The 12,728-nt window shown below is 45.2% G+C and overlaps 9 protein-coding genes across 9 annotated transcripts; 5 read left to right on the top strand and 4 right to left on the bottom strand.

The window, feature by feature from the left end:
* Positions 1-146: 146 nt before the first annotated feature.
* Positions 147-1,547, top strand: KL911_000670 (uncharacterized protein; the record flags this gene model as incomplete). The annotated part of the gene is made up of 1 exon (XM_043200950.1): positions 147-1,547. The coding sequence occupies one exon, from the start codon at positions 147-149 to the stop codon at positions 1,545-1,547; it is 1,401 nt and encodes a 466-aa protein (XP_043056234.1).
* A 41-nt stretch (positions 1,548-1,588) lies between these two features.
* KL911_000671 (uncharacterized protein) lies at positions 1,589-2,418 on the top strand (the record flags this gene model as incomplete). The annotated part of the gene is made up of 2 exons (XM_043200951.1): positions 1,589-2,272; positions 2,395-2,418. The coding sequence occupies 2 exons, from the start codon at positions 1,589-1,591 to the stop codon at positions 2,416-2,418; spliced, it is 708 nt and encodes a 235-aa protein (XP_043056235.1).
* Positions 2,419-2,544: 126 nt separating this feature from the next.
* KL911_000672 (uncharacterized protein) lies at positions 2,545-4,479 on the bottom strand (the record flags this gene model as incomplete). Its single annotated transcript, XM_043200952.1, has 1 exon — positions 2,545-4,479. The coding sequence occupies one exon, from the start codon at positions 4,477-4,479 to the stop codon at positions 2,545-2,547; it is 1,935 nt and encodes a 644-aa protein (XP_043056236.1).
* Positions 4,480-4,543: 64 nt separating this feature from the next.
* Positions 4,544-5,566, top strand: KL911_000673 (uncharacterized protein; the record flags this gene model as incomplete). The annotated part of the gene is made up of 1 exon (XM_043200953.1): positions 4,544-5,566. One exon carries the CDS (start codon positions 4,544-4,546, stop codon positions 5,564-5,566), a length of 1,023 nt encoding a protein of 340 aa, XP_043056237.1.
* Positions 5,567-5,627: 61 nt separating this feature from the next.
* Positions 5,628-6,899, bottom strand: KL911_000674 (uncharacterized protein; the record flags this gene model as incomplete). Its single annotated transcript, XM_043200954.1, has 1 exon — positions 5,628-6,899. One exon carries the CDS (start codon positions 6,897-6,899, stop codon positions 5,628-5,630), a length of 1,272 nt encoding a protein of 423 aa, XP_043056238.1.
* Positions 6,900-7,108: 209 nt separating this feature from the next.
* KL911_000675 (uncharacterized protein) lies at positions 7,109-9,722 on the bottom strand (the record flags this gene model as incomplete). Its single annotated transcript, XM_043200955.1, has 2 exons — positions 7,109-9,629; positions 9,706-9,722. The coding sequence occupies 2 exons, from the start codon at positions 9,720-9,722 to the stop codon at positions 7,109-7,111; spliced, it is 2,538 nt and encodes an 845-aa protein (XP_043056239.1).
* A 118-nt stretch (positions 9,723-9,840) lies between these two features.
* Positions 9,841-10,509, top strand: KL911_000676 (uncharacterized protein; the record flags this gene model as incomplete). The annotated part of the gene is made up of 1 exon (XM_043200956.1): positions 9,841-10,509. One exon carries the CDS (start codon positions 9,841-9,843, stop codon positions 10,507-10,509), a length of 669 nt encoding a protein of 222 aa, XP_043056240.1.
* Positions 10,510-10,528: 19 nt separating this feature from the next.
* KL911_000677 (uncharacterized protein) lies at positions 10,529-12,124 on the bottom strand (the record flags this gene model as incomplete). Its single annotated transcript, XM_043200957.1, has 1 exon — positions 10,529-12,124. One exon carries the CDS (start codon positions 12,122-12,124, stop codon positions 10,529-10,531), a length of 1,596 nt encoding a protein of 531 aa, XP_043056241.1.
* A 108-nt stretch (positions 12,125-12,232) lies between these two features.
* KL911_000678 (uncharacterized protein) lies at positions 12,233-12,727 on the top strand (the record flags this gene model as incomplete). The annotated part of the gene is made up of 1 exon (XM_043200958.1): positions 12,233-12,727. The coding sequence occupies one exon, from the start codon at positions 12,233-12,235 to the stop codon at positions 12,725-12,727; it is 495 nt and encodes a 164-aa protein (XP_043056242.1).
* Between the last annotated feature and the right edge of the window lies 1 nt (position 12,728).

The following is a 12,728-nucleotide window of genomic DNA, read 5'->3' on the forward strand; positions in this document are numbered from 1 at the left end:
AACCACTATCTGTACAGTAATTTTAGTTATTAGGAGACACAATCAATTAGAATGTATGATATTAGTAGCCTAGACGAATAAATATATATTCAGCTAAATGCGGGTGAAAATTAATTTAGCAATTTACGATTCCAAATTTCCTTCAAATGGATGTTATTGCACAAGAGTTGGACCAACTCGAGCTGGAAACGCGGGGGCAGCAAGATTCTGTTAACAGGGGGTTGCTGCCCCCACAGGGCGAACTTCTCTCCGTTTTGAAACCGGAAGATGTCTCCATTGCTAGCTCCCCCAACGGTAGCGGCTACGATATGACAGATTCTTTGGACGAAGCCCCAATAGACTTGAGGACTTTAGTATACGTGTCTATTCCTGAACATCTCAACTGTCCCATTTGTCAACTGCCTTTCATCAATCCGTACACAACTATATGTGGACACACGTTCTGCAGGACATGTATTCTGGAAACTTTCAAGTCTCCCCTGGGAAACAAGTGTCCTTTGGATCGTATTGAACTGAACTATACAGAGGATCGTCAAGAGGCTGAAGAGAAAAACTACAACGATATATTTCCTGCCCCCATTATATTGAGCAATATCACAGATGACCTTCAAGTGCGATGTCTTAACGCGTCTCGTGGCTGTAAGTGGGTAGGTCCCCGCTGGTCTATCAAGCAGCACCTGGTCAACTCCTGTGACCATACGCGATTTCCTTGCGAACACGAGCTGGACAATGGACAAGTGTGCGGCCAACTGACTGAACGGCGGTTCCTAGGCGAGAAGTGTCCTCACAAGCTGTTTGAATGTGCGAAGTGCGGCGATAATATAAATGCTGTAGCTGAGGAACATCACTTGAAAAACGAGTGCGCAAAGAACTTTCATAAATGCAATGGCTGTAACCTTGAGTTCCCAGAGAAAACGTTCGAAAACCACGAAAGCTATTGTGAGAAAATACATGTAAGGTGTCCAGGGAAGCAGTACGGCTGTGAGTGGAGGGGAAGCAGGGAGGTTCTTACTCAGATCCACTCGTTGGAATGCGTCTTTGTCAAACTCTCGGGGTACTTTGAGCTCCAAGAAACAAAGATCAACGATCTGGCCGATGAAAACAAATTGCTCAGGTCCCAAATATCAACGATACTCGACTCTATCACGCAGGGCAAGATGACTAATCTTGGCTATTCTTTGCAGCTGGAAGAAATTATGGATCGCGATCGCAGTGCCGATCCTGGCAGGTTATTTGACAGCCTGCAGGATAAAGATTACGTCCAACTCATGATGGAATTTGAAATGCTCAGGACGGAGTTTAACCGCTTGAGGTCTTTGGCGTCGGAGTTCGAGCTGAATAAGCAACTGGTCACCGCGGTAGCGAACGCGAATATCCAGATTAAAGACGAGCTACACAACCAAACCGCTGCTCTCTCTTCCATGAGACAGCAAATACAGTTTATGTTGCTGGACCGAAGAAGGCTCCGGTCCAAGCTCGTAGACGCAGAAGTGACGCCTCCACCTAAAGAATCGTCTTCCTCCGGCCGGTTCACAAACAAGCTCTAGTTTTTCTCACAAGGCTGTGCAGTATCTATACGATTTAATTAATGACTTCTTTGGATAAATCCAAGCATGTGGCTTACATCAAGTCTCTGGACGACCAGAAACAGTTTCTTGAGTACTGGCTAAGCGAGCACCTCCGTATGAATGGAATATACTGGGGAGCTTGTGCGCTCTTTCTTATGAGAGCGGAGAATGAATTTGACAAGAAAACTCTAGTGGAGTTCATTCTCAACTGCTATGATACTACCTATGGAGGCTTTGGAGCATTCCCTAAGCACGATTCGCATATCCTATCTACATTGTCCGCCTTACAGCTTCTAAAAATGTACGATTCCCTGGACGTCATAAACAACAAAAAGTCGCAGATACTTCAATTTATCAAGGGCCTCCAATTGCCAGATGGATCATTTCAGGGTGACAGATTTGGCGAAGTTGACACGCGATTTGTTTACACGGCCATTCAATCGCTCAGCATTCTCGAGAGCCTGAGTCCCGACATCGTGGATCCGGCTGTGGACTTTATACTCAGATGTCAAAATTTCGACGGTGGATTTGGCCTGGTGCCAGGCTCAGAGTCGCATTCCGCACAGATATTCACATGTTTGGCGACTCTAGCGATTGCTGGGCAAGTAGACAAAATTAAAGACCGGGAAGCACTTGAATGGTGGCTCAGTGAACGTCAAGTGGAAAACGGAGGCTTGAACGGCCGTCCTGAAAAATTGCCCGATGTGTGCTACAGCTGGTGGGTAATGTCTTCCCTGAGCATATTGGGCAGACTGGACTACATTAATGGAGAGAAATTGAGAGAGTTCATTTTACAGTGCCAAGATCCCGAAGAAGGGGGCATCAGCGATCGTCCTGGGAACCAGGTTGATGTGTACCACACCCTCTTCGGCCTCGCAGGATTGTCTCTGCTTGGATACGAGGACCTGGTTCCCGTGGATCCTGTCTACTGCATGCCTTATCACGTTACGAACTCAATTAAGAAATATCCATACGATTAATACAGCTCTCTAAACTTGGCTTTTCTAGATGAGGGATAGTACTCCATGTAGTTGAACTTATTGTTGTCGAAGAACTTTCCTGGGTTTAGGACATGACAATTTTCGTAGATGAGATCAAATTGCGGACATGTTGTGTCTGCAAGCATTAAGAGCGTAGGAAGGGGTATCAGGTTTAGCATATTAGCGTAGTTGGCAACCAGCGGTCTGATGGATTGGATAAATGGCGAGAGATATCCTTGGTCCAGCAATGTCTTGACGACCTTTCTGGCCTCAAGCACGTCTGGCGAGATCTTGGATTTTGAGAGCTTGTCGATTTCCAGCTGCTCTTCGTCTGCTTCGGTGTTTTCCTTGATCTTTGAGATGTGGCTTATATCATTTCGACGAAACCGTCCTGCTAGGTCATCGCGGACAACTAGAACCTCGTGGGTCAAATAGATTAGTTTTGATGGATTGGAGCACCATTCTATATCTTTCACCAGTCTGGTTAACCGATTTCCAAAAATCTTAGGAAGCTTGAATTTGGGCCACACAGAATTGGAACCTTTGGTGACAACTGACGACCAGGGATCATTGTCTCCTGGAACGAACACAAATTTGCAGGTTGCACACAGTTCAGAAAGTGGCTCAAGAATGGATGCTAAAGAATCGAAATAGGACTTGTACTCCCCTGACGACGTGACCTGGCTGTTGTACGAAACCTGGGTTGACTTGAAAGGCCGCGACGTAAAAGACCCATTGAAAATTAGGGCAACAGGTGTCGAAGAGCCCATTTCGAGCTCCTCGTTGAGTTTACCAAGTAGCTTCTTTAAGCCTTCCATCACTTTCGCATCAGATAGGTGAATATCAGCCCCTAGAAAAATGAACTTGTGGTCTGCCAGATCCTTCTCCAAACGCAATAATTTTGAGCGTAGTACAGGGTCAATACGACCGCTGTTGCTGTATACAGAGTTGAAGTCCATCTTACCCAGAACTTCCAAAGACGTCTCTCTTTTTTCCGCTGGAGGATGAATCATGGTGCTAACATAAAACTTGCCGCTGTTGGAATAAATACCTTCACAGATGATGAAGTTCCCCTCAGTGAAGTAGCAATTTTGAGGAAACAGCGTCTGCCCAAGGTCAAGCTCTATCGAATCAGTATCGTCCTGAAGTTGCCATAGACCCAGCGCGCTCCGAGTCAACAATCCAAAGAGGAAAAATCGTTGCCCGTGCCGACCCAACAAATTCTTGATCGATGTCACTTGCTGGTTCTCAACCTCTTTGGGTCCGTTGCTTGTAAATGAATTGACAGCACTGAACGTCGTCGGCTGGAAGTTCTCGTTCCTCAGGAGTCTATCTTTGAGAAGATGAAATCGCTGGATGAACAAGTTAACGGCATCTTGTGTCGACGGCAGGACCAGTTTGTCACCCTCAGCATCGGCAGACAACACATCGAACTGTTTGCGCACATGATTATATCTGTATCGCCTGTAGTTCTTGATGTCCACAGCCTTGAAAAAATCCTTCCATTGCACCTGTTCAAGGGCGGCAGGTTCAAGCGGGTCTTCGTGCACCTCAAATGACTGGCTTTCCCGCAGCTCATTGCTCACAAGACCTGCCAAATTCGTTTTTGGCTCGATGGCCGAGCTCTGTCTGCTGGCATTTTCTTGTTTCTCATGCCTCAATGAGATCTCCTTGATCACAATATCAATGTTATCTCCATCCAGAAACAAACCTTTATTTTGCTCTTTCCATAGCCTGGCGACTTCCTCTAGGAAAGTGATAGTTTTAGCCCCACGCCATTCCTGGCCAAATTTCTTCCCCACGTACTCGCTCAGCTTCTCCAGCGCACTTGACTGGATATTCAAGCCATGTTTCTTTGAAAGCACGCGGTATGCCAAAGGTCGAAGGTTGGATGGCTTCAGAGAAATTGGTAAAACTGCGGGAGACTCCATACGAGGATTCTTTTATAGTTCCGAATCTCAAAATTTACGCGTCTGGAATATTTTATTTTATCAAATGGTCAACTTCTCAAGGACACCCACTTCGGAGCGCGTCCGATTTTCAAGAGACACAAAGCTGTCAGACTATGAGAAACGAAGACGGTCTACCGCAGCAAGCGAGTTTTTGGAGAACAATAGCAGCACGAATTTGAAGACGGACCGCTACAGATCGTCCATCGGATCAAGCCTCAAAACGCGCTATGAATCGCCTAGGTCTATTTTGCGACCATCCGCTCATGAAAAAAAATCATACGAACTCTTCGGTGAGTCGCCCATTCGCAGTATTCCAGACTCTAGACGCTTTGAGACTGATGATATTCTAAGTTCCATCAAGAAGAAACGCTATCCGCTAACAGATCGGCGCTCGCGAGTGACAAAGCCAACCTCCAGTCGTGCCCATGACAGTCTTTTGGGGTCTTTGACCTCAATTGGCTCCAAACTCTTGCAATCTGTGCTGTACAACGAAAATAAGGACATTGCGTCAGAGCAAGAAACTAAACAAGAGGTAAGGCCCACTGAAGGGATAAAAATCGACCCTGTCCAGCCAATTAGTTCTCCCCACAGTTTGGAGCGAACATTGAACGAGAAATTTCGCCTTCTGGAGAATCTCATTCGCGAGCTCAAGACTGAAAGCAGAGAGACAGTGATGGACAAGCTTACTGATCTTAAAGGTGAGATTCTTAATCTTCGAGCATCTCAAGAACTAATAAACACAAAGTTTGAAGAAAGATATGAAGAGCTTAGGATTGAAAATGAGCTTAATAAGCGCAAGTTTGAGAAGTTATTTGCTGACTTGGAAGCCAAACGCGATGAGTTGGACAAGGAGAAGACTGAGTACATCAGGCTCCTGCAGAAGGAAACACGCAAGCGATATGGAGACTCTCTTGGCTCAGATGAAGACGAATATCCAAGAAAGAGACGAGTTGTGAGAGAAAATGCACAGGACACGATCGACAAAATGAGGAAAAGGAATAAGCAAATGAATCAGAATATCTCGGAAAGCATCTCTACAACGAAGAAGATTGATAGCATGATTTAAATTATATGAGTAAAGACACGTTGACCTGAGAGCTTTGGCGTACCTTGTAGCTAACAATTGTCTAGTCTTCCCAGCAGAACTGGACCAGTTTGTCCATACGAACTTTCTTGGTCATTTGGCCGCGCATCCAAGGATGTTCCAACATTTGCCGTGGACTAGGCCGTTTGCGATTTTCCTTGGTCAAGCAGACCTTGATGAAGTCTTTAAAACTTGCTGACCAGGTGATATTTTCTTCGGGTTCGTCATTGAGTTCTGGTTCGAACTCTAATATTATCAAAAGAAGCTCAATTGGAGATATTTGCAAATTTGGATCCTTTGTTGCAAAGGGGAACATACCCATTGCTCCCTCGAGCAAAGTCAGCCCAAGTGACCATACATCACAGGTTATGGTATAAGGTTCATTTCTGATACGTTCTGGCGCCATGTAGAAAGAGGTTCCGGTGAAAGTAGTAGCGAGCGAGTTGACCACTTCTCCGGAGACCCCAAAGTCACAAAGTTTCACGTTCCCCTTAGAGTCTAGTAATATGTTTTGAGGTTTAATATCTCTGTGCATCACTTTTTGCTGGTTCAGGTAGGAAAGGCCTCGAAGCACGCTCTCCGCCATTTTTCCCAATGCTTTCTCTCCGATCCTCATATCTTTTTTCTTGAACTGTTTGTATATCGCGTCCAAGGACCGTCCACCCATATATTCCATGCAGATACAAATCGACGCATCCGCAGAATTAATGAATGTCCCGTAATACTTAACAATGTAATCACTCCGAAACTTTTTGTTGTAATTGAGTTCTCGCACTATTTGTTTTTGGAAACTAGGTGATGGATCAACAGTAATCGTTTTCAGAGCAAACACCTGCTGAGTTGTGGCAAGCTCGCACTTCTTGACAGACCCTCCATTCCCTTCTCCTAGCACCTCCAGTGTGCGAATTTGGTTGAGTTCAGCTAGCCGTCGCCAATCTTCTTCATCTAATTCTTCAAGGGAGCACTTCATTAATTTGGCGTTCGGGTCAATATCCTTGCTCGTGAAATTGAGGTTGCTCAGTTCGGTGATTAAGGTATCCGTGCTCTTACTGCTCACGATTGAAGGATTTGAGTCCGTCATTGAATCGCTCGAATGACGGACAATATTCTCTGATGTGACGACTTCATACTGTCTCACAATCACTGGATCCGTGGCATCGAATTCTTTTGTAGATTGAGCATTGCTACCATCTTGAAGCCGGGGCGTTTGGTTTTGGCCTGACGGCGTAGAAATTTTGAGCGACGGCAGCTTATGGCGACGTGAAGCATTTTTGGGATTTGACCCTGGAGGACGCAAAAGAGGCGGCGCTGTCATCTTGACAAGATGCACGTATTAGTGAGTCGAATCAGCCTAGGTAACTGTTGCAAGGTGAAAAAATCGAATCTTTTTGTCGTAAAAAACTACCCCGTTTTCTTGTCCCCCCCTTACTTGCAAAATTCCGTTTACCTATTGTAGAAACGTCGCATGTTTTTCATAAAAAAAAATCGGTAGATTATGTAAACGCTATATCCGTCCTCACAGCTTTACTTGCGCCTCTTTGTGCTTTTCTTGACTTGCTTGATAAGTTTATCGTTCTTAATGTCGTCTTGCGCTTCTTGCGGCTCGTCGTCCGGCACATCTTTTGTGTCATCCTCGATAACGTCATCAAGATCTGGTTTGGGAGCAGGAGCCCGGCTTCCTTTGGTAACTGAATCTCCGGTCTTGTAGATCACAGTAGGATGTGAATAAGAGTTGTATTTTCGGGTGAATGCAGACTTGGTCGCAGAGCTCACAGACTTGAGCTTTTGATCCATTCTGCCTTTTGGGCCGACGCCAAACTCCATCAAGTTGTCCCAGTCTTCTTTCGTGAGATAATACTCGTCCATCAATTCCAAAACCTGATCGATACCGCTGGCTCCATTCTTTATCAATGGATCCGATAGCATGTTGATCAGAAATGGGATGTAGGTCAGTCTCAGCTCCTGTGTGTTTGTCATTGTCTTCGTAGAGGAATGGTATTGCAAATCTTGAAGAATTCTATCATACTTCATTTTCTTGGAATTCTGGCCAAGCCACGAGGTGAACATGATACGTCCGTGCATGCCACCTGCAACTTTGGAGCCAGGAAGCACACTGGACAGCACAGCATGAAACGGAGCCAATGACCACTGTTGTTCGCCTCCTCTGATCAGCTGGTTGACCAGGTCTGATTCCGAAATGGAATTTGAGGCTTCTTCTAGCAGCTCCAAATGCCGCAGATTCCGCTTGTTTGCGGGAAATCCGTTCAGCTTCGACGGGGTGGTGGTTCTGTAATTTTCGTGTATCATCAGCGGCGTGAAGTCCATGTCGTTAAAATAAAGATTGATCTTTTCTGATAGATTGTATCTGGCATGAGACCCATAGCTGGCACCGCTCAAAAGTTTGCCAACAATATCAAACGGCTTTAAAATCACCTCCTTTTGCCAGGTCTTGGATATCTGCTCACTGTTCTCGTAATTGAGCGTTTTTTGGGTTCGTGCAACAGTCGACATTATATTGATAATTTGTCTGATATCGTTGTTGGTGGCAGCCACCAATTGATCAATGATATTTGGATCCAACTTCAGTCCCTCTCGATGGGCAATCGTCATAAGTCGAGACTTCATCTCTTTTCCAGTAGGCCTTCTCCACGTAAGATCGTAGCAAGTTTTATCAAAAGTCCTCATTTTCGGCAGCGATTTGTCGTTGCAAATTAAGATCAGGGGTGTCTCCGTTGTACGACAGAATTGCGAAAGCTGAGCTCCACCTCCATGGTCTCCGCTCGACATGCCGTCGACCTCGTCCATGATCATGACTATTCTGCGGTTATTTGGGTCATGCGTTTTGAGTTGATTGAAGTAACCAACTACCGACGAATTGCTCAGCGACGATCGCAGCTGCTCATTCAGCAATTTCTTGGATCGCACGTCAGAAGCATTTTTTTCTATCACATCAAATCCAAGGGATTTTGCCACAAGGTGAGCTGCAGTGGTTTTGCCGATTCCAGGAGGTCCGCTGATCATAACTGCACGGTAACCATGTATGCCGGGACCCTTGAAACCACTCTTTGCGTTATCGAACCAGTGTTCCAACCAGCTCTGCAACAGCTCTACATTACCCTTGTTTCCACAGATCTGCTTGATATCTGTTGGGGCGTACTTAACCGTCCATAGCTTTTCTGTGTCCGGTTTATCACTAGGCCTTTCCGGTTGGCTGGGCTGACTAGCCCGCTCTTGCCTCAATTGAGATTGTCGTTTTCTATTCTCTTGCTCTTCCCTTTCTGCTTCCTCGATGGCCTTTCTTTCTTCTTCTTCTTTTTTAGCTTTGGCGACTTGAGCCGCCTCTCCGCTGCCACCATCTGCAGGCATTTTCTGAAGAAGTTGAACAAACCCGTCCTCATCTATGCATTTGATCTTTTTCTCCTTTATCATCTTAATTTTCTTGGGGCCTGCCTCGTGACCAATCACCACCAAGCTTGTCTTCCCACTGATGGACTTCGTAACTCTTGCTCCGTATTTAGAAGCTATCCGCACACATTCATCCCTGTCAATGGTTGGAAGAATACCTGTGAATACAATGGTCAATCCATTGAGACAATTTGGTCGCCCTTCAGGAAGTACCCTGTCTCCTGTTGGTGCAGGAGCCTCAGATGTGCGCGCTTTTAATTGGAAAAAGTTCATGTTCTCCATCTCCGGATCAACTTCTAAGTATTTCGGATCGGCATCAGGAATTGTCTCCAATATCTCCTGTGCTGTCTGTCCGGTGGCAGTTTGACTAGATTGGCTTGATGTACCGGCCTGCGGTTTAGTGCTCTTGGTATTAGTTGGACTTTTTTTGGGCAAGACTTTGGCCTCCTTTTTGATAGGCTCCTCGGTCTCGCTTTCAATCAATTCCGCTTTCCGCTTTCTTTGAGGCTTCACTATTTCATCCTCCTCAGAATCAACCAAAATGATGCTGGAATTGGCAGGTTGCTTTGTTTTGATATGCTGAGACGTTTCTTGACTGTGTGGCTTTTTTGGCGAGGAGCTAGGATCATATGTAGCCTTCCTGCCCTTATTCTGCAGAGTCAGTATATAAAAATAGCCAGATACCCACCTTTTGAACGGCCGCCTTGCCAAAAAACTGGTCAATGCGAACCATCTTGTGTCTAAAGAACGCGTATTTTTTTGGTTATAATTCTAGTCACATGACCTGAACCTTCTAGAATAATGGCAGAATAAATAAATAATTCAATATAGGGCAGCTATCTAATGACTTCATGTTTGGAACAACGTTGGCCGGGCGGCCAGTTAAGCTGGCTGATCAAATAGACACACTCAAATATGTCACAACGTATGAGAACATATCGGCTAACAGGATATCTCACCTTTCGATCTTCCTTGTCCCCAATGTACCTTTTGATCCTAGTTATGGTGCATTGATATACTATCAATTTCAAAAAGGCGGCATACCCTTGGCAGATTTCCGGCTTCTGGGAGGCCTGGATACAAACAAGCAAAGTGCCATATTCAAAATTAATCCCGAGGCCTATACAACCGGAGGGCAACAACAGCCAGTCGCAAAAGAAGGAGATATAGATATGGACATAGAGATTGACCCTTCATCCCCGCCCGTGGACACTACACTAGTCATTGGTATTTCCATCGAACCTTTGACGGTAGCTACTGCTCAGCTAGAGCAATTGAAGCTGTCGAAAGCACCTCAATTGTCCTTGCCTGCTCCTCCTAGCCTCTCCATCAACGACATACCGTTGACCAAAGAACAGGTTGAATCTGTCTCGAACAAAATTATCAAGAACGCTTATGACTATCTTAGTTCTTTTGTTGATTCTTCAAATAAGGTTCCAATCAAAAAATTTGACGACTGGTGGGCCAAGTTCAAATCGAAACTGGCTACCGATCCAAAATTCCTTGATAATTTAAATTGACGATGAATTAGTGCGCGATTTACAAGATTTCCTTTAGAGAGTTTAGTCGTGCAATCACTTCCTCATTTCCCAAGAGCTCGATCATATCGGGAAGTTTCGTTCCTGGTTGTCCCGCGCTAATTGCATAACGAATAGTTTGATAAATGTCTTTTTTCGTGATATCAGGATAGACCGCCATGATCCTGGGTATTAGAGCTTTGAGGTCAGTGAAATCTGTTTGCTCTGCTAGCAGCTTCACGACCCCATATTCTCCAGGCTTAAGGACATTTTCGAGTCCTTTTCTAGTGTATGTAGGACGTTCAAAATAAAACTTAAAACTCTCGTCGAAGACAGAATCAAGCGTGGTGAGGGAGCTTCCCGTTTTCACAAGCACCTTTTTCACATATTCTTGGGTGATTCCGCGGTCTTGATTTAATTTAGCGTAAATATCAGCGGAGGCCCTATCGAGAAATTCGGGATCTTGAAGTTTCTGTTGTAAGTAATGTTTGTTGAAATAATTAAGTTTTTGAAAATCCACCTTGGCATTGCCAACTGTCAGACCGTCAAGGTTGAAATGCTTCTCGAGGAAATCCATACTGTAGATTTCATTCGATTTTTCTCCTTGAGCCCTTTTTGGAGCCCATCCAAAAAGAACTGCGAAGTTAATTAGAGCCTCGGGAAGGTAACCTTGTCTCTTCAACGACATAATGTCAATATCACCAGTACGTTTGGATAACTTCTTGTTGTCAACAGTCGTCAGTAACGGTATATGCACAAACTTCGGCTTTCTCCACTCGAAAGCCTCATATAGAGCGATATGTTTGGGGGTGGAAGCAAGCCATTCCTCTCCTCTAATAACGTGAGTGATTTTCATCAAATGGTCGTCAACGACATTGGCAAAGTGGTAGGTAGGTAGACCATCACTTTTTAGCAGCACCGGATCTTCAAATCTTTTGTCGAATGGATTTACCTGCGGTTGCCAATTGACGTTTCCATGGAGCAAATCGTTGAACTCTTGATACTTGTCTGGTGATAAAAATCTCACGGTGAATTCCTCTCCTTGAGCAGCCTTAGCAGCAGACTCCTCTTTAGTGTATACCTTCAAACAATGTCTGTCATACGATACAGTTGTGGGTGGTTTGAGCAGTTTTGCAGAGTCCCGAAGCCCATCCAGCCTGGATTTGGAGCAGAAGCATCTGTATGCGAGCCCTTTGTCCAGCAGTTCGTTAGTGTAGCGCGTATAAATTTCAGATCTGTCGCTCTGTCTATAAGGACCATAAGCGCCTCCCACTGTAGGGCCTTCGTCAATTTTGATTCCTAGCCAGTTCAATGTGTCATAAATGTTCTCTTCGGCCCCGGTAACTAACCTTTTTTGGTCAGTGTCTTCCAAGCGCAGCAAAAACTGACCTCCCGTGGCCCTAGCAAGCAAGTAATTATACAACGCTGTTCTAAGGGATCCTAAGTGCAGGAAGCCGGTAGGTGAAGGAGCAAATCGCGTTCTTGCGGGAGTCTTCGAGTCTGTTGAAACTTCTTCTTTCTGGGCTGATTTCCTCCTCAGAGTGAATTTTGTATGCAATTGCATCTTGGAGCTATTCAAACTGCACCGTGATGTGTGCAATGTTCGTACTCTCACCATTTTTGGATGTCAGATAATTGTGTCTGGGTTTACAAAATTTTTCAGAGTTTCCTTTTACAACTCTTCTGGTATTGGCGGGACGATATATACCCTGTCGTAATGAGAAGCATGTCCGATAGAGACTCTCATAGACTCCAGGAGGTTAGGTTAGCAAGAGCAAAACTCAATACGTACAAATCTTTCGATGCTGAAGAAGATTTCGAATTCTGTCCTATCGTAAATTCTCAGCGCTACGCCAAAGACCAACGCTCGACTTTGCACTCACCCCAAAACCTTAATCAGATAGACTCTGCCTCGCTCTTCAAGATTCTGACTGCCGCAAATCAGCAACCTCCAAAGTTGCCCCAGATCGAACAAGTCCCTGCTTTCTGCCTCCCGCAAAACACTATCGCACCTCGCCAAGCCCAGACAGAGCAGTCCTCGAAGCACCCAAATTTCAATTATATATCAGATACACCAACGACGGGATCTGAAGCAGCGTCCTCAAGCACTTCGTCGCTCAAATTTCACTCGGTGTCTTCCAAAACTGCAGAACAGCTTCAATCGATTTACTCGATGGCCGAGGATAAACATCCTGGGAGAATGCGCATTGTGTCTGGTTGAC

The sequence above is a fragment of the Ogataea haglerorum genome (genome assembly GCF_019207285.1).
Source record: "Ogataea haglerorum isolate 81-453-3 chromosome Unknown 81-453-3_NODE_2_length_903871_cov_94.662503, whole genome shotgun sequence".
NCBI classification, from domain to species: Eukaryota; Fungi; Ascomycota; class Pichiomycetes; order Pichiales; family Pichiaceae; genus Ogataea; species Ogataea haglerorum.